The sequence below is a fragment of the Hibiscus syriacus genome, unplaced genomic scaffold (assembly GCF_006381635.1).
Source record: "Hibiscus syriacus cultivar Baekdansim isolate YM2019G1 unplaced genomic scaffold, ASM638163v2 tig00112383_pilon, whole genome shotgun sequence".
NCBI classification, from domain to species: domain Eukaryota; kingdom Viridiplantae; phylum Streptophyta; class Magnoliopsida; order Malvales; family Malvaceae; genus Hibiscus; species Hibiscus syriacus.
In genome coordinates this window covers 2,351,307-2,378,334 of record NW_024063319.1, presented here as the reverse complement: position 1 = coordinate 2,378,334, position 27,028 = coordinate 2,351,307, and the positions used below count along the sequence as shown (strand labels likewise).

Here is a 27,028-nt window from a genome sequence, read left to right as displayed (position 1 = left end):
CGATGAATCATTCCCTTCCTTGGGCGTTACCCGTCTCTCAAATCCTATTTTTTTTTTATATTTGGTCAGTAAGATTTTAGGGATTGAATCGGGAGAGGCGCTAATATACGACATTATCGGATATATTAAATATATTTAATAAATTTAGTTTAGTACTACTTATTATGTTGACAGACTAATAATGTTTTAGGTAGAAAACATAAAAAATTATTAAAAAATTTGATAACCGGTAAACTTTGGTTATCGGTAAGTATCGATACATATATATAAGTGTCCATACTTATTTCACTGTGAAAAATATTAATTTAATGTTATCTTTTGAGTTTGTTTTAAGATATTAATTTAATAATTATACACGTCTAATAATTTATTTTTATGTTACGGTATATATTATTATCAAATTACAAACAATAAACATAGATATTAATTATTATTATTATCTTCGGTTAAAATTATTAAATTTAAATTCTAAATAATATTTTTTTAAAATATCAAAACAATCAGATAATTTTTTGTGTAAATGAAATTATTAAATTAATATTGTAGGTGGAAAACATGAAGCACTATTAAAAAATTTTGAAACATAAATTACATAACTTTCAAAAACTTACCGATCCTTTTTATAAAAAAATATATATACTTTCAACATATTAGGTAAATTTTACCGGTTTTGTCATAATGAAACTGGTTTGGTCATTTTTTTACCTGTTATATTGTAAAGTATCGATCATTTTTATAAAAGGATCGATACTTTCAACATATCATGTAAATTTTACCGTTTTGTCATAATGAAAATGATTTTGTCATATTTTTACTTATTATATTGTAAAGTATCGATCTTTTTATAAAAGGATCGATACTTTCAACATATTAGGTAAATTTTACCGTTTTTGTCATAATGAAACTGGTTTTATCATATTTTTACCTATTATATTGTAAAATATCGATCCTTTTTATAAAATAATCGATACTTTCAACATTAGATAAAATTTTACCGGTTTTATCATATTTTTACCTGTTATATTGTAAAGTATCGATCCTTTTTATAAAAGGATCGATACTTTAAACATATTAGGTAAATTTTACCATTTTTGTCATAACGAAACTGATTTTCTCATATTTTTACCTTTATATTGTAAAGTATCGATCCATTTTATAAAAAGGATCGATACTTTTAACATATTAGGTAAATTTTATCGTTTGTGTCATAATGAAATTGGTTTTGTCATATTTTTACCTTTATATTGTAAACTATCGGTCATTTTTATAAAAATGATCGATACTTTCAACATATCAGGTAAATTTTACCGGTTTTGTCATAATGAAACTGGTTTTGTCATATTTTTACCTGTTATATTGTAAAATATCGATACATTTTTATAAAGTATCGATACTTTATAGGCGCTATTACTGCTTTTCTTTTAAATTCCAAAAGTGTCGATACTTATTTAAATGGAATCAGTAGTTTCATGTAATAGGTAGCGCCTATTTTTTTTTTTACCGTTTACATTATTAACAACCTTAAAAAAACGGTAGGTATTTTAATGTAATATGTAGTTTAAATTTTGTTAACATTTATTCCTAAAATAAGTTTATCATAATTGATAACAAATTAAGTAAGTAATTACCTATTTTGTTACATAAGCGCTACTTAATATGTTATTATACTTAATAATGTTTCCAGTAATTAACCGATTATGTTATCCTTGGTAACATTTTAGGCGTTTACCTAATATGTTGTAATAACAAATTAAGTAATTAACCTATTTTATTATATAAGCGCTACCTATTACGTTATATAAACGCTACATAAATATGTTGTTGTGCTTAATAATGTTTCCAGTAATTAACCTATTACATTATATAAGTGTTACATATTACATTATATAAGCGCTACCTATTACATTATATAAGCGGTATCTAATATATTATTGTGCTTGATAACGTTTCCAGTAATTAACCTATTTTATTATATAAACGCTACATATTACATTATATAAGCGGTACCTAATATGTTATTGCGCTTGATAATGTTTTCGGTTAAATGATATAACATAACCGGTCTAAATTTTAACCGGTCACTTATTTAACCGATCACGTCATTTTTTAACCTTTTTTTAAGTGCCACTGCAGAATTTCCCAAGATTTTATAGTATTAGTTTTCTTCATAAAATAATTATTTGACCATTTATTTATTTTTATATTTCTATTTTAATTAATTATTTTTTTATTATATCTAATATTATATTTTGTTATTGTTTTGATCGTCCGTTGTAAAATGTAACTGTTAACATTTTATATTATATTCAATAAACAAAATAAATAATTAATCAAAAAATTCAAACTTTAAAATAAATATATACCTACTGTTAAACTTATTATAGATGCGCCACTAAATAAAATCCTCAAATCAACGACTTAAATCAAACTTACCATCTCTCCTTTTATTTTACATCTTAATTTGATGATAGATAAATTATAAATAATAAATAATAAATTAAATTCGTCAAGTGATTTTATGATAAAATATAATGTTAATTTTTTTTAAGAATTCTAAATTCAAGCAATAGCGTCTATAAAATGTTCACGAATTAATTTATTTCAGTAGTTAAATGAATCGTTGTTGATCCTACAGATCACAGGTTCGAATATCAATGGTTGTAGCAGGATGATTGAAAGTTTTAGAACATATGAAAAAAATAAAAAGAAATGAATCGTCAGCCAGTAACTATCACAACTTATTTGATTTTATCAACAAATTTAATTATTTTTAAAAGATTAATATTTAAATTTAACTAAAAATAAAATTTAGATTAAATAGTTAAAATTTTCATGATACGAAAAATTATTTGCTCATAAATATGTAATTTAACTTAATTTATAAATGGTAAACTATAGTTTACGAAGAAGAAGAATCATTGTAGGTGTTTGGCCAACATCACATGCCGGTGAGTGAGCATGGTATAAACCTTACACCTGCATGTACAGCTACAGCTACAGCTAGCACATTGTCTGTAAGATTCTCTGCATCGTCATTCAAAGAACATAAATACAAAACAAATAATTACAGTTCTCCATGATGCTTATCAATGGCGATGTTTACTAGGACAACAAGTCATGGGTGAGTAAACTCATTGACCACCACCTACTGGATATTCCCAGTCTCTGCTTTCATGATTTCAATGTTCAATCATGGAAACAAGAATCTTTAATTAATTGCCATTACCCTTGTATAAAAATATTGCCACCATTGATCCTCAACTCATTTCTCCAACTTCAAAACTGGACAAAAAAATAATGGCAAAGAGCTTCGTTTTATTGATCATGGCTCTTCTTCTGATGTCTACTGCAAAAACTAGACCTCTGTCAACAGGGGCGGACCCAGGGGGTTGCCAGGGGTAGCACGGGCAACCCCTCAAATTGTGAGGAACATTGATCAAATGTTATTATTTTAGTATTTTTATATATATATTTTGTGATTTTTAGATAGAATCTCTATATTTCAGTTAAATTCTTATAGAAAAAAAAATTATACAACAAAATTGTCTACTTAGTGTTAATTTTTTCTAATTTTTTTTAATTAATACAAGTGTCACCTTTAATATTACGCAACCCTTAAAAAAATTTATAAGAATTTTTTTGTGCACCCCTGAATTTTTGTCCTCGGTCCGCCCCTGTCTGTCAACAAGTATTGGCCAGCTGGCCGATGATTCTCAAACACCATTTTCACCGGTGAGTTTTGTTTGATATTTTGGGTTTCTTTTTGTTGCTTCAGTGGCCATTTTTTCTCAGGGTTTTTGCATGTTAACAACAAAAATATTTGCAGGAATCAAGTTTGGTTGATGATGAGTGTAAAGGTTTGGATGGGGAAGAATGTCTGGTTAAGAGGTCCTTGGCTGCTCATACGGATTATATTTACACCCAACAACACATTGTACCATGATGTTTAGGTTTTTCTGTTTATTCTTGTAATGTTGATTTACAACTGAAAAAAGAAAAAAGAAAAGAAAAAAAGTAGTCGAACTTATGTGGAACAGTGGAAGTATTGGTGTTTGTTTTTGTTGTACAAATGTGTATATGTAATATAGTTTATAAATGATCACTTCACTAATCACCATATGCAATTAAAACTTTAGTTTGGATTCCTTATTCTGATATGCTGCTTAATCCATTGATACCTTAAAAAAGATAATTTGATTCTTTTGAGCCCCAAAGATACATTGTTCGAGTTCTTCAGTAACTACAGTTTGATACGTTCTGAAACATAAACATTCGAGAATCATGAAAAGCAAAGTTGTTGAAGATGATAAAGGAATCAAGTTATTCATATTCTTAGCATGTAAAATAGCAAATGAAACAATCTGAAGGACTATAACACATTATACTGATTGTTACATTACTTGTTTATCTCTGTAATGAACCAGACAAAGCCTGCAGCCAGCGGGTTTTGTCCACTTATGTCGAAACTGGTTACTGGCACCGACTCGCAGTGGCCACAGAAAGCAAGAGATATGGATAAGAACTGCTAATGCAGTGGGATCTGGCGTGGGGCAAAGAAAGGCACAGTTAAAGCAGCAGCACCTGAAGCATAGGCTGCGCTTGGAGTCGCTTCGCTTCTATTTTGGTGGAAACAATGCAATCACCTCGCAAGAAAAGCTGAAAAACAGTAATTTTGATTATGTTGGTGGATAGCCTTTTCATATGTTTTTCGCCTGGTATGGTAGTTATTTGAACGATGAGGCACTAGTAGCAGCACCTCCACCACAATTTGTCATCTTGCCCCTGTTATTGTGAGCAACACTGGAAATTGTACTGGCTATGGGGCCTCACTCGCAATGCAACTTGTGTTTCTTAACGATTGCATATATATATATATATATATATATGTTACTTATATGTATATGTTACTTCCCCTTATGGCAGTGAAATTGGTGAAATTATCTCTTGGTGCTGTTTACTATTCTTTCTCTATTCCATATATTGGGTGAAATTCTATAACCAGAGTTGGTGGGGTTCATAAAATGATTATTAATATATAAAAGGTAATGATTGAGTGTTTGATTTGCTTCTGATGGACCACTGCAGGTATCGTTTTCGCATATTCCGCTCTGGAATGTTACGCGGCGAGAAGAGCTGCAAACAGTTGCTTAAAACAATGACGTTTGCTGACCATTATGCTTTAGTTAGGATAAAAATGATCAGAAGATGTTATTGCATAGTTTGACTCTAATCTCATACATCTCAAACTGAGGCAAAAGCTTGATTAACAACCGTTGCAAACCGAACTCATATAATTTTATATGGCTAGATAGCTTTCATCTCTATGGAGGAAGTCTACAGAGTTGGCAATAGATTGGTTTGTTGACTCGGCTCGCAGGTGAGCAGTGTTGCAGGGAACCTCTTCCAGCTCTTTCAGTGCAAGAGAAAAAGGACTGCCGATCTTTATGTACGTCAGCATTTGGCGAAGATTGGAGGTTTCTTCCTTGAGTCTTTCATTCTCTTGAAGAACTAAGTCGTGGCACTCGGATTCATGATTTAACTTATCCATGAGACTCTGATTCTCGTTGCGAAGCCTGATTACCAGTGACCAAAGTTCATCTAGCTGCTTCTGTTTCCGCATCCTGGACCGACGAGCAGATTCTCTATTAGATATCATTCTTCGTCGTTTCCTTTCATCGATGATGCTGACCTGGTGTTCCTCAGCTTCGTCTGAAGTCGAATTATTGCTGAAACTTGAGGACTGTGCAGTGAATTCGTGGGCAGGTGGCATGATGTGGAAATTCGGTAGGTTGTTTAAGAACCTATTGGAATGAAAATCTGGTATAGTATTTTGCATCATGCCTATGTAGGCTGGAACTAGGATCTGGTTTTCAGGTGCTAGGTAGTGAAGCCTTGTAAGCTCATCCGGAATCATGCTTTAAGCTCTGAAATCGATGTCTGAAGCTTTAAGGATTGTTTGTTATAATGTATTGCGGTGATGGTTGAGCCTTTGAAAGTAAGGGAAATCGTGGCGAATGACGAGGCTTTATAAGAGGAAAAAAGTTTGAAGTGGGCCAGTTTCTGCAACAAGTGTAACAATGTCAGGGCTTACAAGAGCAGCAGAATTGAAACATTTGTCATTAATGTACATGTTGCTCTTGTATAATGATACATGTGCAGGCATGTATGTATGCACGTATGCATGCATGCATGAGAGAATACTTGCTGAAAAAGGCAATTGAAAAATGGTGTTGGGGTCAACCTCAGGATAAGTCTTCATACTTCAAAACTTCGGCAGGGAATAAGGCCTTGTGCATGATGACACGACGAAGCCTGGTTTTAAAAGATAAACCATTAAACTGAGCATAGTTCCTATTAAAAATAAAAACTTTATTATGAAGGAGATGACCCATTGAGCACTTCAATCTACCATGGTAGACTTTGGGAATAGTTCAGTGTCTCTTAACAGGTTATCCATTTTGTTATATTCTTTCATTACATGTCATCTATAAGTGCTTAAAGTACCTTTCTAGAGTAATATTGTTTATACTTGAACTGGGTAACTTTATCAGCACACAATCAGTTGTTTTGTTGATGGTTAACTAATAAATTTACATTGAAGCTAATCTATATCTCCTCAAGGCCCACTTTCAAACATGGTAAGGGAGACATTAATAAAAGGAAAGATTATATAAAAAAGAAAGTCTAGGCAAATCTAAGAAGCAGCAACTTGCAAACGCATTGTTTTTTTTCTATTTGTTAATGGAGTACCGTGGATTCCTCCTTGTTGTAAGAACTGTAACGTGTTTGGTCACAGTACAAAAGGCTGTAATCAAATTCCTAGTTCTTCTCAAGCTGCCTCACTTGTTTGGAGGAGAAAAGAATCTGTTATTTCTGCCTCCCTTGACCCTGAAGTTAATACGGCTGATATTCAAAATTTAACTTCCTCTGAACTTGTTCAGCCTGCTGTTATTCCCAGTTAGGATAATGAAGGAGGACTTGTACTAGGCTCTGATTCGCACAATCAAGTTACTGATATGGTTGTTTCTAGTAATCTTAATCTTCCCACAGATTCTTCTCTCGCTGCAATAGACCCAGGAACTGCTCCTGACTTAAGAGAAGAAGTAAATATTAAGCCTTCTGAGTTTGACAAGGAAACTGTTTCTTCTTCTAATTCCCCGAAACAAGCTAAGAGGGGTAGGGGTAGGCCACCTTTAGCAAACAAAGGTTTTACAGGATCTTCCAATAGATTTGAGTTACTCAGTTCGATTGATGAGGTTCAGCCTTCTTCTAAAAATCAAGTTAAAAAAACCCGAGCTTCTACATCTGGGGTTGCTGAACTGATTAAAGACCTCAAATTGAAGAAAAAGTCTCACTTGGATAAACGCAAATCGTCTACAATACGTAGTAAGGGAGGAGACATGTGCTCCTCGGGACATGAATTTAACATTCTGGAATGTAAGAGGGTTAAATAACCCTCTTAAGCAATACAGTGTCCTTAAAAGGGCTGTCAAAAATAATATTACAATTCTCTGTTTGATGGAAACTCGCGTGAAACTGGATAAATATGCAAACATTCTTGCTACTACTTTTGAAAATTGGAATTGCATTACCAACTACGATTTTTCTGTGAATGGAAGATTATGGTTACTGTGGCGAAAAGATATTGATATCTCTTTATGCTATGTTTCGGCTCAAACCATCACTGTTAAAGGAATATTTCAGGATGTTCCTTACATTATTACTGCTATCTATGGTGGTAACAATGGATTTTTAGAAGACAGCTTTGGCATGATCTTAGGCATATTGAATCTAATTTTAGTAACCTCCCCTGGATCTTGGGAGGTGATTTCAATGTGATTCTGCACAATTATGAGAGCTCTGACAGTGAACTTACGGGTATGATCACCTCTTCTGAAACGTTAAATTTTCAAGAAACAACTCATGAACTTCAGTTGCAAGATCATCCTTATTTTGGTCCTACATTTTCATGGAGCAACAAGCAAAGAGATAATTTCTTGGCTCGGAAATTAAACAGAGTTTTAATCAATCCTTTATGGTTTGAATATTTCCCCCTTTCTTATGTGGAGTTCATGGCTCCGGGTCCTTCTGATCACTGCATGACTTTGGTGAATTTAAGTAAAGAGATCCATGTGAATAGACCAAAACCTTTTAAATTTTTTAATTATTGCACACTCCACCCAAACTTTCTTGATACTGTGAGTCAATCCTGGAATTTGGAGATTGAAGGCAACCCAATGAAGATCTTATTCACAAAGCTTAAACGCCTCAAAACTAGTCTTAAACATCTTAACAATAGGGGTGAGCAACGAAACCGAGAAAACCGAAAAACCGACACGAACCGAGTAAAACGGTTCGGTTCGGTTCGGTTTGGCTTTAAACGGTTCGGTTTTCGGTTCGGTTTAAAGGCTTTATTTTTTGATTCGGTTCGGTTCGGGTTTTCCATATGGAACCCATTTGTTCCATATTGAACCGAATAGGCAATTTTTGTAAAAAAAATTATAGTTTCAAGTGATTTTTTCATTGAAAAACGATAAACCGAACCGAACCGAAAAAACCGAACCGAACCGAAAAAATCGGTTTCGGTTTTTTCGGTTTTTTAACTATTCAGTTTCTGTTTAAATATTGAAAAACCGTTATTTTGGTTCGGTTCTATTTTTAGTAAAAAACCGAACCGAACCGAACCGAATACACCCCTACTTAACAACGACTGTTTTAGCGACATTACTGCTAGAGCATTCAAAAGAGAGAGGAACTTGAATTGCAACAACTCCATACCTTAAACGGTGATGAACCTTTGGAGAAAGAACTTGAACTGCAGAGAGATTTTATCTTGTTAGAAGAAGCTGAATCGATGTTTTTGAAACAAAAAGCTAAGGTTCATTGGATTAAAGAAGGTGACCGTTGTACAAAATTTTTTCATTCTGTCATTGCTTCCAAGAACAAAAGACAGACAATAAGAGTCTTGGTCAATCATTAGGGGGATAGACTTGATTCTTTTGAAGATATGTCAGTGGAACTTATTGATTATTTCACAAAATTATTAGGTACTCAAGATCCTAATACTCGAGTTTGTCCACCTTCTATTCTTAAAGATTTGGTGCACTCAATTTCTTCCTTGGAAGATAAGGAAATGCTTGCTAAAGAAGTTACCAATGAGGAGATTAAAGAAGCCATATTCAGTCAAGGCAATGATAAGGCTCCAGGCCCCGATGGTTATTCCGTCTTGTTCTTCAAAAAAGCTTGGTCGGTGGTTGGAAATGATGTTCTTAAAGCTGTCAAATATTTCTTCCAGGAATCTTTTATTTATCCAACCTTTAACTCGACCACTATTGCATTAATTCCTAAAATGCCAAATCCAAGCAAAGTTTCTGATTTCCGTCCTATATCATGTTGTTCAGTGATTTACAAAGCAATTACTAAGATCCTTGTTGATAGGATAACTTCTCTGCTTCCAGGGATTATAGCTCCAAATCAATCTGTATTTGTCAAGAGAAGAAGTATAGTTGATAATACTCTTCTTGCACAAGAGATTGTCAAAGGGTATGGGAGGAAATCTTTATCTCCACGATATGCTTTAAAAATTGATCTTCAAAAAGCCTTTGACTCCATAAATTAGGATTTCATTTCGGCCGTTCTAAATTCTATGGAATTTCCATCTAAAGTCATTGACTGGATTATTGCTTTCTATTCGAATGCTAGGTACTCTATTACATTCAATGGAACTTTGATCGGTTATTTCAAGGGTCCTAAGGGAATAAGACAAGACGATCCTCTTTCCCCCATTTTATTTGTTCTGATTATGAATGTCCTGTCCAATCTTCTCAACACTGCTGCTTCTAAAGGGATGTTTTCTTTTCATCCTAAATGCAAGAATATTGGGCTCGCTCACTTGTCTTTTGCTGACGACTTACTAATTTTCTGCAAAGGTAAGCTTGAATCTATTTTGGGTGTCATTACAGTCCTGGTCTGCTTCTATGAATTTTCTGGATTGAAGCTTAATGTTGGAAAATGTGAACTCTGCACGGCTGGTATATCTCATCACATCATTGAATCTATCATAAGTTTTACTGGCTTTAAACAAGGAAGACTTCCCGTGCGTTACTTGGGTGTTCCTTTAGTAACCAAGAAACTTACTGAAAAAGATTGTCAAGCTCTTATAGACAATATCAAAAACAGAATTCAACAATGGTCTAGCAAAAATATGAGTTATGCAGGAAGGGTGGATCTCATCAAGACTGTTCTTTATAGCGTTGCAAACTATTGGTGTTGACAACTTGTTTTGCCTCCTTCTATTATCAAGAAAATTGAACAACTGTGCTCAAGATTCTTTTGGAAGGGTTCAGATTCAAAAGCTGCAGGAGCAAGGGTGAGCTAGAGGAAAATTTGTAACCCAAAGTCTGAAGGTGGTTTAGGACTTAAGGATATTAAAACCTGGAATTGTGCGAGCTTGATTCAACTCACCAGAAAATTTTTTGCTGGTGAAGGTTCTCTTTGGGTAGCATGGACTCACAGTAATATCATCAAGAACAAGGATTTCTGGACCATGTCTGAACCGCATAATGCAAGCTGGATTTTTAAGCGTATTTTAAAATTACGAACCATAACCAGAACGTTAACGCTTTCTTCTGCAACTAACACCGCGCAAATCTGGGAAGATATTCGGCCTAAAAATAGAAAAGTCTCTTGGCATAAGCTGATCTGGTTTTCTCTCCATGTCTCGAAACATAGTATTATTTCTTGGATGATCATTCTGGATCGTCTCCCAACCAAGGACAGATTGCAACGATTCAGGATTATTTCTAATGTTGATTGTATATTCTGCCATGATGAAATTGAAACTAGAGACCACCTATTTGCTACGTGCAGGTTTACAGCTTCCATTTGGAGTTCTCTGCTCTAACTGTCCGGGTTAAATTCTGCTTTCTCCTCATGGTCTGATCTGTTGGAATGGGCAGCATCTTCTTGGAAGGGTAAGTCCTTGATTTCGACTATTTTGAGACTCTCTTGGTGCGGTTTTAATTACACCATTTGGGAGGAACGAAATCAAAGGTTTTTTACAGGGAAAAGCCGAAGTAATGAGGAAATCGTCAACAACGTTAAGATGATTGTAGGTACTGTTTTAAGTGATAGGTCCATCAATAGAAACGATAGCATCAATTTAGATCTATGTCGTAATTGGGGTATTGATTAATTTTGTTTGTAAATAGACTCCCCATTCTTTTGACATCCTGATGTATTGTTTTGTAGTAGGGATCTACTATTTTGGGTAATAAAGCTTAATTATCCAAAAAAAAAAAAACATTTATGTGCAAAATACCTCAACAAAAGATTAATTAGGTTATTCGCCACTAAAAGACTAGCTCTAGCTAGGATGCTATTTTCTTAAAAAAGGTAAACAAATTACTGGATGGGAGTTTTGTTTTTTTTGGGGGGGGGGGGTTGTTGGAATAAAGAGTCAATACAAAGCTTCTAAAGAAAGGTTAGGTAAAATAATATTTGGAAAAGTATTCTGCACTATTGCTATATCTGTTAATTTATCATTAAACTTGATGTATGTGCATGCGTGCAAAATGATGACAGATATTATATTTGGAGCTATAGAATATAGCTTTAACATTCCTATGTTCTAGTCCTTGCAGATTTGTTGATGCCTTATTCCCTTCCTAGCTAGGCTTTGCCGATGCCGAAGGCAACAAAATTTTATCCATGAAGGCTGCTTCCATTATCCTCACATTTCTAAATTTGCAGAAGACCGAGAAGGAATGCATGGTAAGATATGTGAAAAACCTTTGATGCATGAAAATACATAATATGATTATATTTCATAGAAATGAAAGAAAAAAAGAATCAAAGCTAAACTTTCTAGGCAACACCTGAAAATTAAAGCTGCCAGAAAAGGAGTTGAACAAGACATGATTGAATGATAGTAAGTTTTGTGGGGGAGAAAAAGACTATACAGAGCTGGAATAGGCCCATTCCCACAAGTTGATGGCGTGTGAGTGCCATAATATATGCTATTTGGTGAAGTTAAATGGTCAAATTGTCTGTTCATCCATGATTTCAGGTGCCGAATATGAGCAACTTAACATACATCACTGATAAATTTGACTATACTGTGTGATGTAAGATGAACTTTGCCATGTCCATCGATGTTGGCGGTACGTTCACATTAAGGGAACATCCATGATGGAAACCGATTAACGAAAATTAAGTATATGAAATGTTATCATATCGAAATATCGGTTCTCACAATGTTAAGCTATTAAGTTCATAGATGTTAGCAGGTTGTAATCCTTCTTAGCTCTGGCAATGCCATGCATATGATTAAACACCTTTCAGAGACAAAACAAGAATCAAGCATATATACACCATACAGGTTTCGTCCTGTGTATTGGCTAAAACTGGAACTGTTTCTACAATAAACGAGAATACCCTTGATTTGATTCATCATTGGGAAATTGGAGGACGAGCCAAGTTTTTTGGGGTCCTACCAATTATAGAAAACAACAAAGAAGCTTTGAAAAGTAAAAAAAGTAGAGGGACCATAAATGGCTTGCACAAATGGTTTTTCTTTATTCTCATTCATGCCTGCCCTATAGTTGTTGCTATAGCTAGTAATATACAGATGATGAAGGGCCAGTGTTACGTACGGAAGGGGACTGGATTCAACACCTAATCCATTTGGTGCCAAACATCATCTGAGAGTGCAACAATTTGAATTGGTACGCCTAATGGCTCAAGTGGGTCCTGTATAGTAGTAACCTTGGGTGGCTGGTGCACCATTCTTGCATTCAATTGCACAGCAAGTCAATTCAACTCCAATATACCAACTCTCTCTCTACATTAACATATTTATTTCCTAATTCATAATTAAACTAAGGCATAATATGGTACATGTTAAGAAGAACATACATTGCAGTGCTCCTAGCAAACTCTTGTTAAAGTCTTAAAAACCAGCAGGTTCACCGGGCTCTTGATCTTAGTGAAATTTCAGTCATTCAAAAGAAAATACAACCATGGAAATGGTAACAAGAGTGTTTTTATTTGTACTTTTATTGATTTAAACAACTGGTTGCTTTAGTAATGGTTGGGATCTCTTGGAAAATGTGTGACCACACAAGGGTACCATATCAGCATCTAGTTTCAAACTTTTTTAGGCTTCTCCATCATGGAATGCCAAAATTTTGGCAACATCACCTGTACCAAATGTGCACTGTCTCCACTTTCTCTTCCACTTAAACAACCCTACATTTTTCTTTCCTTTCAATTTCTTTGGTGAGGTCATCAATTTCCCTGTGATTGGTTCAAACAAGATAAACTCATTCCGCACATCTTACTGAGAAAAAAGAACAAGTTGCAGTTTCTGTCTTTACTGATATTTTTCAAAAACTTCACAATGCCTTGTTGTCAATGACAAATAGTTTATTTGTTTTATAATAATAATAATAATAATGGTGGAAGGTGCCATTAGAATATTAGTGACCCGCATGCTTGTTATTTTGGCGCTGACCTTAGCTTCATTAAGGTCTTAAGCCACTAACAATGTGGATATGTTGAAGTTGTTTAGGAGCTTTAAACAAATTTTCTAGTCCAACTAGTGATTTTAATCATATATAGTTTATCTTCATTAACTGAAGGCTCTGGTTTAATAGTGATTTATGTTGAACTTTGATAGCTTCCAAAGGGTTCCTGCAGGAACCGTTGATCAATCATTGGATATTTTGTTCATTAAAGGATTGGTACTGTTCCCACCATATTTCTTCGTAGTACAATCCTTAAAGTCACTGTATTCCCAAACACACAACCGATCGACGTGCCACAGTGATCAATCACTATCTATCAGAGTGCTTGATCAATGATGAAAAGTCCACGTCTCTTGTGCATTTGCCCTGCAGTTAAGCCACTAGAAAGACCTGAGTTATTCCTGGTAACTGATAGGTCCCTTGCTTGCTTAATGATCTCATACCATATTCCTGAAAACCAATCGGCATTAGGAAGTCGATGTACGCAACCGTCCGTAGTAAATAAATTAATATTATTTCCATTCCTATAGGATTGATTAAATTGATTCTTCAAGTGCCCTCAGCCACAAGCCTCATTAGCCCCACTCATTAACCAACCAATGCCCCAATGACAAAATACATAAGCAAACGTGCTCTTACCTGCTTTGTGAGATGTGGCGATGCTTTGTTTACCATCATAATCACTTTTGGACAAAACCAAAAAAGAAGAGCACGCATATCAACTTCAAAACTTTGGTGTCTCCATTAACAGGTAAAGTTCCTCATGGGACTAACTCAACTTTCAAACCAAAGTAGGGTTAACTAACCATGGTTGTATATATAGTAAACAAAGTATTATCCAACTATGTATTCCCACTTATGACCTTGCTTTTGTTGACTACAGTGGGTCGAGAAATATCCAGGAAACACACTTCTGCAAATATGACTAAATTCCTCATTCTCTCTATGAGAAGTCTGGGGGTAAATAAGTAGCCATTTACATTTTACAGGGTTTAAAACACCAAAGCCACTCGCAAAGAGCCAAAGCCATATGCTAAAGGTCTTGAATAGCAATGAGTGCATTTTTTTAATGCATGAGGGGACACTTTGAGTCTATTATGGCCTCCCCATTTTATTTTATTCTTTGAATAAGACAAAATTATTTGCCTTTTATATCTCCTTTCTTTCACATTGTTCAAATTTTTCAATAATTCTCAGCTCTTCAACTTTTTCCTTTATAATTCTTTTGATACGTGGTCACTAATGTTAGTCACTTGCTCATTCTCTGATCAGCTTTAACTATTGATCCACTTGAACGTTTGGATAAAAACAGAAACAGTAGAAGCCTTTTCTATGTTTAAGACTAGCTTTAGACCCAGAATAATCCCTCAAGGTCTTATAGATGATTCTAGTGAGCAGTATTTAAATGTACTTGTCAATTGATGTTGCAGTGAATTGATATGTTATGATCAGGGATGTAACTGTAACATTGTCAGGTTTTCCCTGAAAATGGTGAGAAAAAGTTTAAGGAAAAGAGAAGAATTGTAGATTTCAGAAAGGAATTCCGTAAATTTTCATTCATAATTCCATTGTTCTGGTACATTTCATATATATTCATTAGATAGTGCAATTATTTATTGACAGTTATATATTTTTCTAACAGCATAACCGCCTGATCCACCTCAGCATCCAGCTATGGCCTTCTTGTCTGATTTGCTAATTGCCTTTCAGCCCAGTTACCATCTTCAGCCCAACTGCAGTGCCCATCTGCCGTTTAACCCAATTATCAACCTCCTCATCTACCCTAATAACAGGTAACTCCGGAATTCCCAATTCATTTTTCAATTTCCCATTTTTTATATCTGTAATCCCTAATTCCTCTCCTCTTCTTCCCAATTTCTAGTCTAAGGTCATGACAATGCCCCCTTCTACAGTCGATGCTTGTCCCCAAGGATCGAAATCAGGAAATTACGACTTCAGCAGGTTGAAATCCTCCTAGGTAGCGTTCTCCGGTCCAAAGTTCACCCACTGAATTAATAACTGAGTGACTGTCGTTTTGTTTCTTCCCACTATGCGTTTGTCTAATACCAGGAGAGGATAAACAAGAAGTTGACCCTCAGTATTGAGCTCTGGTGGATCTCTAGAGGTAACTACTTCCTGTCCAATTTTCTTTTTCAAAAGGCTAATATGGAAGACATGGTGTATTTTCAAATTTTTCGGTAATTGCAATTTATAAGCCACTGATCCAATTTTTTCTATAACCTTGTAGGGTCCATAATACCTGGCTGAGAGCTTTAGATTCTTCCTCAGTGCCACAGATGACTGCTTATATGGTTTAAGTTTAAGGTAAACTTCATCCCCCACTTGCAAAACTCTGTCACTACGTTTTTTGTCTGCATAATGCTTCATGCGCTATTGTGCTTTGTCAAGCTTCTCATATAGTATTGTATTCATACTATCTCTCTCCTGTAATAATTTTTGTTCATCTGCTACCCTTGAGTCTGTTGACCAAGTCATAGTAGGAGGAGTATACCCATAGAGAGCTGTAAATGGAGTTTTTCCCAAAGCAGTGTGGAAGCTGGTATTATACCACCATTCTGCCTGGGACAACCATTTACTCCAACTTGTAGGTTTCATAAAACACATCCCCCTCAAATATTGCTCCAAACATTGGTTTAATCTTTCTGTTTGACCATCAGTTTCTGGATGGTAGGCTGTAGTGAAGATAGTATTAGTTCCCAATAGCTTAAGTAATTTTGTCCAGAAAAGACTTGTAAAAATCTTATCTCTGTCAGATAAAGCTATTTTTGGCTGCCCATGTAATTTGTACACTTGGTCCAAATAGACTTTAGCTACATGTGTTGCAGTAAATGGGTGTACCAGGGGTATAAAATGTACATATTTAGTAAATTTGTCAATGATAACCAATATGCAATTATACTTGTTAGAGGTTGGAAGTTCTTCAATAAAATCCATAGTGACAAATTCCCAAGCTTGTTGTGGAATAGGAAGTGGTTGAAGTAAACCTGGTTTCAAAACATGTTCATCATTTATCCTTTGACAAATGTCACACTGCTGTACATAATCCTTAATCATCCTCTTCATTCCTTTCCAGTAAAAATAGGACTTCACTCTATGGTAAGAAGCTTGGATTCCTAAATGTCCACCTTGGGGTGAGTCATGTAGAATTTCTATGATATGCTTTCTTAAGGAACTGGTCTGCCCAATGTAAACCTTACCCCTCCTTAAATCTTCTTTGGAATAAGTCCATTCTGTTACATCTGGAACAGAGACAGCTAACTGAGTAATCATTTTTGTAGCCACTAAATTATTCTGATAACTCTGCTCAACCTCTTGGACCCAAGTTGGAATAATAACAGTAGCTGTTAATTGTTGTAATTCCACCTCATTCTCATCTCTTCTAGATAAGGCATCTGCTGCCAAATTATGTCTGCCTTTTCTATACTGAATAACACAATCCAGTCCTAACAACTTTGTGAGCCCTTTCTTCTGTATAGAAGTAGTTAACTTATGTTCTAACAAATGCTTTAAAGCCTCATGATTTGTTTTAATAATGAAGGACCCCCTTCCAAGTAATGCCTCCACTTAGAAATGACCATTAGTATGACTAAATACTCCTTCTCATAAATGGACAAATCTAGTTGTTTAGGTCCTAAGGCCTTGTTGAGATAGGCCACTGGTATGCCTTCTTGAGATAAAACTGCTCCAATTCCCTTAGAGCTTGCATCTGTTTCCAAACAGAAACCTTTAGTGAAATTAGGCAATGCTAAAATAGGTGTCTGACACATTGCAGTCTGACACATTGCAGTCTTAAGTATTTCAAAGGTAGATTTGCTTTCTTATGTCCACTGAAACTGATCCTTTTTTAGCATAGTGGTCAAAGGTTTAACAATCTCACCATACCCTTTAATAAATCTCCTATAATATTCTGTCAAGCCCAGGAATCCTCTTAAAGATTTTAAATTTTTTGGCAATTTCCATTGCTGCATTGCCTGAATCTTTGCTGGATCAGTAGCTACTCCTTGGCTAGATATAATGTAGCCTAAATACTCCACTTCCCTTTGACCAAAGAAACACTTGGTTCTTTTACAAACAACTGATTCTGCTTTAAAACTTCCAAAATAATTCTGAGATGCCTATTATGACTTTCCAAATCAATACTGTAAACAATTATATCATAAAAAAACCAATACAAACTTTCTTAAATAGGCCTCAAATACCTTGTTCATTAAAGCCTGAAAGGTTGCTGGAGCATTTGTCAACCCAAAAGGCATAACTTTAAACTCAAAATGACCATGATGAGCCTAAAGGTTGTCTTAGGAATGTCTTCAGGAGTAATTCTAATATGCCAGTACCCTAACCTCAAATCCAATTTAGAAAAATAAGATGCCCCACTCAACTCATCTAATAAATCCTCCACCACAGGAATATGGAACTTATTTTTTATAGTTAAGGCATTCAACTGCCTGTAATCTATACACATCCTCCAACTTCCATCTTTATTCTAAACTAACAAACAAGGTGAGGCAAATGGACTTTTACTTGTCTGAATTATAGAAGAAGATAACATCTCTTTAACTTGATTTTCAATCTCTGACTTCTGATGGTAGGGCATTCTATAAGGTATGATGTTTACTGCCTCATCACCCTCTTTTAATATGATTGAATGGTCATGTTCCCTTTGGGGTGGCATTCCTCTTGGTTCTTCAAAAACAACTGAGTATTCCTCCAGTAACCCTTTTAATTCAGCAGGTACTTCATTACAACTAATCTCCCCACTTAACATAAAGATTTCTCCTGTGATATCATTATTTTTTTCCATCAATTTCTGCAGCTTACTGTTTGATATCAATCTAACAGTAGTTGAACTCGGCCCTCTTTTCAAAGTAACATCTTTCCCATCCTTCTGGAAGCTCAAGGTCATATTATTAAAATCCATTAATAATGGACTATATTTTCTCAGCCAATCTACCCCTAATACCATATCACTACCTTCCAAAGCTAAAACTCTGAAATCATGTTCAAACTGAGAACCTTACATTCCCCATCTTAATTTTTTACTAATAGCTAAACTATACAATTTTTCTCTATTAGCAACTGTAATGGTTAAAGGATGAGTCTGCTCTAATTCCACTCCCTCTTTAGACCACTGACCAGTTATAAAGCTGTGAGTACTTCCACTATCTATCAGAATGTTCAAAGGTTTTCCTGAGATATGACCTTGAATTCTTAGAGTGTTATGATCTGCCTGTCCTGTTATAGCATTAATAAAGATTTCAAGTTCATCTTCCATAGATTTTGTTACTTTAGCCTCATTGTCTTCTGTTTCCACATTCACAAACTCTCATGTATCCTCTATCTCCTCCATATAATTCAGCTGCTTAACTTTACATTGATGTCCTAGACTGAATTTCTCACCACATTTATAGCACAATCCATGTGTTCTTCTGTACTCCACCAAAGACTGTCTACTCTTATTAGTATTCTGAGCAACTTCTCTTTGAGGTTGATTCAGAGTAGGGTTAGGAGATTTGTAGATGAAACTATGCCCTGTAGGTGTCATTCTTGGTTGAAACCTCAACTTCTTACTTTCCACCTCCCAAGTCAACTCAACCAATTTTGCTAGTCTGAAAGCAGCAGCCAGAGTTGTTGGATTATGAACTTTCACTCTGTGCTTAATTTCTTCTTTCAACCCACTCAAAAAACTAGAAACAAAATACACTTCCTCCAAGAATGGGTTGTACTGCAACATATAAGATCTCAACTCCTCAAACTTCTCATGATAATCTTCTACAGAGTTCTTTTGAATCAGCTTGTTAAACTCCTCCACAATGTTATTACAATTATGATCACCAAATCTATGACATATATATGCTGCAAACTCATGCCGGTTCACTTATGCTTCTGGGCTATATACCATCAAACCAAATCTCAGTTTTTCCAATTAAGTACATTGTAGCTAATTCTATTTTCTGGTATTCAGGTACTTTAAAAATGGAAAAATATTTCTGACATTTCCTTACCCAGCCTCTTGGGTTTGTTCCATCAAACATCTGAATTTCTATTTTTGGCCTGAAAACATAATTTGACTTACCCTCTCCACCAACAGATGACTCCCCTAAGTCCACTGTATTTTCTTCTATTTTCAATTTTTGCACATCCATAATATCATTAAATAGACTTTCACACTTTTGAGGAATAACAACATGTCTAGATGATAATATTTCAGGTTCATCATTCCTGAAAGTATATTTCTCATGCTCATTAAGAACTGTAATTAAGCATGGTTCCTTACCTCCTTTTTTTGTTTGATCTTCAGCTGCTTGCAATCGGCCTTTATCAGATAAAGGTGAATCTTTTTCCTCAGCTGCCTGGTTCACCATCTGCAATATTCTCTGCAAATATCCTCTATTCTCAATCACTCCAGTTTCCAATGTTTGTATCCTTGCTTCCAGCTCACTTTTCTGACCAGCCCACCAAGACGGTAAGGTCTCTTCATTTCCAACTTCCACTGATTGTTCTGATGTCTCTATGGTTCCACTCTTCTTCATTTTCTTTGTCTTACCCAGCTTAAAAAAACTTTTTGGGATCACTAATCTAGCTCTGATTACCAATTGTCAGGTTTTCCCTGAAAATGGTGAGAAAAAGTTTAAGGAAAAGAGAAGAATTGTAGATTTAATAAAGGAATTCCGTAAATTTTCATTCATAATTCCATTGTTCTGGTACATTTCATATATATTCATCAGATAGTGTAATTATTTATTGATAGCTGTATATTTTTCTAACAGCATAACCGCCTGGTCCACCTCAGCATCCAGCTGTGGCCTTCTTATCTGATCTGCTAATTGCCTTCCAACCCAGTTACCATCTTCAGCCCAACTGCCTTGCCCATCTGCCGTTTAACCCAATTATCAGCCTCCTCATCTGCCCCAATAACAGGTAACTCCCGAATTCCCAATTCATTTTTCAATTTCCCATTTTTCATATCTGTAATCCCTAATTCCTCTCCTCCTCTTACCAATTTCTCGTCTAAGGTCATGACAAGTTCGAAGTGTCACATTGATATTTTAAATCATATGCTTGTGAAAAAAACAAGGAAAGTTCCAACTTATTTTAAATAAAACTTCATAATTTATACAATTTCAATTAAAAGCATACAAAACGAATCAGAACATATACAATTCAAATCTTTTCTTTTAGTTACATACCAACTATATTTCTTATAACAAAATGCATACTATTCAAATACATTTATGATATGAGCTTTGGTCTGTCTTGCTCCTCTTTGCTCCATAGTCTCCTCGAAACCTACGTGTGAAACACTCACACGCTAAGTCGTTGACTTAGTGAGACATATAAAACATATAATGTAACTAAAATTCCTAACAATGCATGAACATTTAATTCTATCATATCATACAAAATCATATACTATTTCATGTAGCAAATACATACATGAACATATATCATCTTCTACATTCTTAACATTATCATATATTATTCTCATTAATCTCTTTTATCATTTAAACTTGTACTTAACACTTATATACATCATATCATACATTTCACACAGCAAAACACATGACAACACATATACTTCATTTATATTATGTCTTTTAATAGCTCATGTACACTTGTGAGAACTAAAGATATGTGAGTACATTGAGGTTGTGCACATATGTTGTCACCACAGCTCGTATAAGTTCTCACTAGGGGCATATAGAATTTGTCCCGAAGGACCGCGTAGAAATATCCCAAAAGACCACATATAACACATATATCCCGAAGGACCACTCCTTAAGGATCACATACATATTCCAATGGACCAAATAGGTGTACCAAAGTACTGCATATATATTCCAAAGGATTACATATATGTCCTGAAGGACCACGTAGAACCCTCGACTCTTGGCATGCCAACTATACCTCTAGTTCTCATGTCACATAACATGGGCATTATCTTTTATATCATTTCACATATTCACATAGACACGTAGTTCACTTACACGTAGAAAATTTTCATATAATTCACATATCGCATATCACATGGCTTATAACTTGTTCTTATGTCTTCTCATAGTTATATATTCACATGGCTCATCATATATACATATAGTTTATCTCATATTTTCATGTATCATATATATGTTGTCACATGACTTATCTCTTATGATCATATAATTACATAACTTATATTATATTCTCATATTATCACATAATCGTATATTTACATAAATCATATAGCACATGCGAGAACATATCAACATAATCATGCATACATAAAAATCATGTCATTCACATGCTTGTATTCATAACTTTATGCACTATAATTATAGGAAATAGACTTATCGCAAGTCCAAATTTCCATATAATCCTATATCAAAAATAAGATACACTCACCTGGCCTCACTAGTCAATACTGATCTCTTATCTTTTTCCTCGATGACTATTACTTGATCAACTTGTCCGGACTTTGTTCTCAATCGTTATCTACACGAATATACAATCTAATAAATATCGGGATTTGAATTACTCGAAAAGATTCTTACTAATATAACTAAACAAAGCACTGATTCCTTAATTCCAACTTAGGTAGTATCGGTACTACTAGCACAGTACTGATACCTCTATACTTTTAGTATAGATACCCTTTCACGGTATCGATATCCATTTTTGATTATGTAATTTCATTGCAAGAAATGGTACTGATACCTCCCCATTGGTGTCGATACCCATGGTACCGATACTACCACTTCATCATTGATACCCTACGAATATTTATCCTACTTTTGCCTTACGGTATCGATATTGTTCATGTAGTATCGATACCCTACGCATAATTATCACATATTTTACCTTGTAGTATCGGTACTAACTCAACCGATACCGATACTACTAACCCAGATTATGCTTCCCTAATCCAAAAATTTTACCAATACTTCCTTAAACCTCCCATTTGAACTCCTTTCATACCATTAACTTCAACTATACTTATTGAGATCAATTTATATCCATATAACACATCATTGTCTTCAATATCTAAACATTAATCTTGAAACCAAGAATTTCACTATATTTTCAACATGTTATAATTTCATTTCTAACATTTCTAACTTCTTAATTAGATCATTGACAAGTCAAATATGGCTTAAAAATCCATTTATAACTTATTTCTCACCAGTTCACTTAAATCCTCCTTTTATTAAATCCTCCATAACTTGTCCATCTTTTTGTTTTACACCACTATAACCTTTCCTTAAGCTTTCTTAACACTCCAATGATCAAAACCAACCTTAAAATGAAATAATTAATCTATAGAAAACATACTCACCTTATGCAAGAAGAACCCACGGTGAAGAGGAAGAAGAAAGCTGAAGAATGCTCTGGATATCTCTTACTCTTTCTTTCCCTTTCCACATGTTTATAATACTCTCCTCATACAATTTTTAATTATTTTCTTCTCAAATAACCATTATGCCCTTTTCATTTCCAAACTTTGTTATTCAATCCTGTTTCAAAAAATTCTCATTTAAGTAGGTATGATTTCAAAACTTACATTTTAGTCACTAGCCCTGATTTTGGGATGTTACAGTAACAACGGTCCACTATCGGAATAACGGTCGTTATATAGAGGTAGAAGTGCCGCCTGAGACCAATATTGCATGATTGCGGTACCCGCAATAACGACAATAGCACTCGTTATGTCCGCAATCGCGATAAACGCAACGCAACATAAAAAACGCGCCTACAACTTAAATACCCGGTCATGATTGTTCGATAATATAAAATTTGTATAGTACTCGAGGGATGAAAAGTCAACTTGAAGATCTCTAAGTTTTTTTTTTTTGGCCTAACAAACTTAAGACAACAAGGCAGATCATGAGCAACGAGAGATGGTAAATGGAGGAAATGCAAAATCTTCCATCCGCCGAAAGCAGCCTGTCGATATCATATCGTCTTGAGGAAAGGGTATTTTTTAATACAATATTTCTTTGTTTATTTATAGCATATCCTTAGAGCTTTTACCAAAGAAACTTTGTGGACGTATGCGCTGCCTTAAAGACACATCTGATGTAACGTTAAACAGTTTTTGATTATAATAATAATGCTCAAAATTCAACCATTATTGTTGCCTAAAACAATTCAAGAATACCTACAAAAGGAAAACAGGCATGTTGAAATGACTAGGCCCATTTTGCCTTCTAGGACATAAACCCAGAACCAAGTAAAACTGCGACATATGACCAAGCATGGAGTTTCATATTTGTTTGAAGCTTGGGGCCCCGGAAATCAGCTGCAAGGAGATCAACCAGTGCCATGTAATTTAGCAACCCTGCTTAGCTAGCGTTAAGTAGTCCGACCATGATAAGTGCGGTCGGGCTCGTCTGGCTGTACAAACCTTCGTCAAACCAATTCCCAGAACGATTCCAAGTGGAGTCGTGACTGAAAAGAGGAATACCATGATTGCTTTCATTTGGAACTTGTATTCAGCCTGGGGATCAAACATGATGTTCATCAATAATGTAGGCTAAAAACATTATAATTTATAAAAATGGTCTAAGTTGAATCACCTGTAGTATGCATCCGCCCAGTCCCATTCCCTCGAACATTTGGTGGAAGCAAAGATCAGCAATGAGTGATCGAATGGCGCACTGATTGTCAGAGGCTCCCATTGCAAGACCAATCACCACTGAATGAACCACAATTCCCAACTCTAATACCTGCATTTATGGAATTTATATCATTTTAAACACAAAGATGGCAACTTTGATTGTGTCCAGTGCACTGCCATGTCCGTGTTCAAGATTCTCTATTGTTCTATTCCCATCTTCCTGTGTACCTCCATTGTTAGCTGGACAGCAACGTTTCTAGTATACACTAATGGCAAATGAATCCACCATAAGGCTGAAAAAAGCCGACAACATTGAGACGGAAGTCGTGAAAGGGAACTCCTTCCATGGATTACTGGGCAAACAGTCGGACGTCAGTCGTCAGGTCGTTGAAATGATCCGGCAACACGTGCATGTACCCGTCGCTAGAATAACACCGGAAAAGAACGCCATAACGACGGTGAACAGGTTCCGGTCGGGTGCAAGTGACGGTATGTAACGAGAAAACAGCGGTAAAGACACACCGATCACGCTGGATACCAAAATTGCGACGAAGGCAATCACTTTCAGCTTCATGGATTCCCCCTTGTCATGGCATCCATCAGCGACGATCTCCTCTTCACATTGAGCCAATGCAGATGGAGCAGAAGATAAGATGACGACGACGATGATGAAAGGAACAAAAACGACGGCGTTGGAAAGAGATTTTGGCAATGATTTCACGGCTTCCAAAGATTCACAACAACGTTGGATAATGAGGCTTGATTGACCGATTGGTTCAGAGTACATAAATATTTGTAGAAACGGTGGGTGAAATGTCTGAAATGCCGTTATGGGTGTGACGGGATTGTTGAATTAGTAGGGTAAATTGGAGGAGGGAGTTGGGTGTAATTTGGTAGCTTCAATAGAAAGCTTGTGATGGGGTGCGATATGTGTGACCCACCTTAGACTTTTATCACTTTTGACTTCTCTGATCTCATTAGAGCACGTCAAACGTAAGCCTTTTTTTGCTGATGTGGAATCTTTATTAATTGCAATAATGATAATATTCTCTAAATATTTGCTCTTTTGAAACGGGTAAAATGATTATAATCCTGTATTGAATTCCATAAAATGGAATCTGATACCCCATTTGTCAATTACTTTTAATTATTTTCCCCACTAGAAATCTCTATACCTCTTCTATCCCCCGAAATATCGATTTTTTTAATCATTGGATGAGGGAAAATCGAAGGTCAATATTAACTCATTGTTTTTTAAGGAATATCTTCTCATTTTCGTGTTAATCTCAACTTTTGATTTCCCTTAGATCCTAAAAATGTGTAAAACTTTTTGATTTTATATTATATAAGTCGATTCTAGCCTATATATATATAAAAGGTAAATCACATCATTCTTTACTGAACTTTACTCTCTCTCTTATTTTACTCATTGTAATTTAGTTTTTTTTTCTAATTTACTCACTGAACTTTCGAAGTGCACATGTTTTGATCACTTTGAATTATTTTATTATTTTCGAAAGGTCAGTGAGTAAATTAGAAAATTTGAAAGTATAGTGAGTAAAATAGGAGAGAGTAAAGTTCAATAAAGAATTATGTATTTTACCCATCTATAAAAAGATATTTGTAAATATATGATAGGTTGTTGTAGAATTTGGTAGGAGTGTTCAACCAGTTAATTTAGTTATTGATTGAATTGAGTTAGTGAAAATTAAGGATGCTAATTTTTTAGTTTTAATCGAATTAATTAGATCGAATTGAATTAGTTTGATTAAACTGTTAGCTAACGAAATTAGTTCTATTGGAGAACGTTTAATTTTTTTCAATATTCAATTAACAATTAATTCGAAATAAAATCAATGAATTAACTGAATTAATAAAAAATATTATATATATATATTTATATAAAGCTCAAACTCATCAAGAATTAATATTCAATTATTTTTAACCACATAAGGCTGACTAAATTATCAAAACCTAATTAAATTTTAAAATAAAAAAAACATCTCTATTAAACTCAAATTAACCAAAAATTATTTTGTTCAACTAATGATTAAAAAAATAGTACAATTAACAATTAAAGAAAAAAATCAGTTAATTATGTTAAGGGCTTTCAACTTAATATATTATATATATAGTACATTCAAATATTTAATATTTTCAATTAACAATTAAAGGAAAAAAATCAGTTAATTGTGTTAATGGATTTCGAATATATATATATATATAATGCATTCAAATATTTAATATTTTCAATTAAAAATAATTAGACTTTAAAATTTTTTATTCGAATCGAATTAATTGATAACTATACTTTGAAAAAAAAACTATTGTTAATCAATCTAACATTTGATTACCCGGTCGATTAGTCAAACTAAATTTTAGTTTGATCGATTAACTCGATTAAAATAGAACAGTGAACAATCCTAGAAATTATTTTTTATTAATACGAGATAAGTAAAAGATAATATTTGTTCACAGACAACTCTCTACCATTTGACATTGAATACTCTCACCCTCGACATTCCTAGTGCTTTTATCCGAGACCTCAAAGACTAACAATAATTCTTTTACCACCGAAGTTGCTTGATTCGTGCATCCTAGAAATTAATTGTTTATAGGCTGTTGGTAAGTAGTTAACAAGTTAACTAATTAGACTTGTATAAATAGTGAGTGAACCCTGCAACTTAATGATGAATGAAATATTGAAATTCATCCATACTTTTTTTTATTAAATCAGCATGCTATCATGAGCTAGTTGATCTAAATTTCTGGTATAATTTAGAGTTTTTTTGTCATTTGAATCTTTGGATACATAAAATTTTTCATTACTTTCTGTGTTTATTTCTAGACAGTTTCCTTCATTTTATCCGCCTTCTAGGGCGTATGGGCT

The 27,028-nt window shown here is 34.5% G+C and overlaps 2 protein-coding genes and 1 pseudogene across 2 annotated transcripts; 1 reads left to right on the top strand and 2 right to left on the bottom strand.

Moving 5' to 3' along the window:
• Positions 1-5,278: 5,278 nt before the first annotated feature.
• Positions 5,279-5,978, bottom strand: LOC120178891 (ocs element-binding factor 1-like). The gene has a single exon (XM_039184664.1). The coding sequence runs from the start codon at positions 5,912-5,914 to the stop codon at positions 5,297-5,299; it is 618 nt and encodes a 205-aa protein (XP_039040595.1). The 5' UTR covers positions 5,915-5,978; the 3' UTR covers positions 5,279-5,296.
• Positions 5,979-7,518: 1,540 nt separating this feature from the next.
• On the top strand, positions 7,519-10,273 carry LOC120178964. Its single transcript, XM_039184711.1, has 5 exons — positions 7,519-7,824; positions 7,935-8,108; positions 8,735-8,897; positions 9,048-9,543; positions 9,703-10,273. Exons 1-5 carry the CDS (start codon positions 7,519-7,521, stop codon positions 10,271-10,273), a joined length of 1,710 nt encoding a protein of 569 aa, XP_039040642.1.
• A 13,437-nt stretch (positions 10,274-23,710) lies between these two features.
• Positions 23,711-24,925, bottom strand: LOC120178963 (annotated as a pseudogene).
• Positions 24,926-27,028: the final 2,103 nt, after the last annotated feature.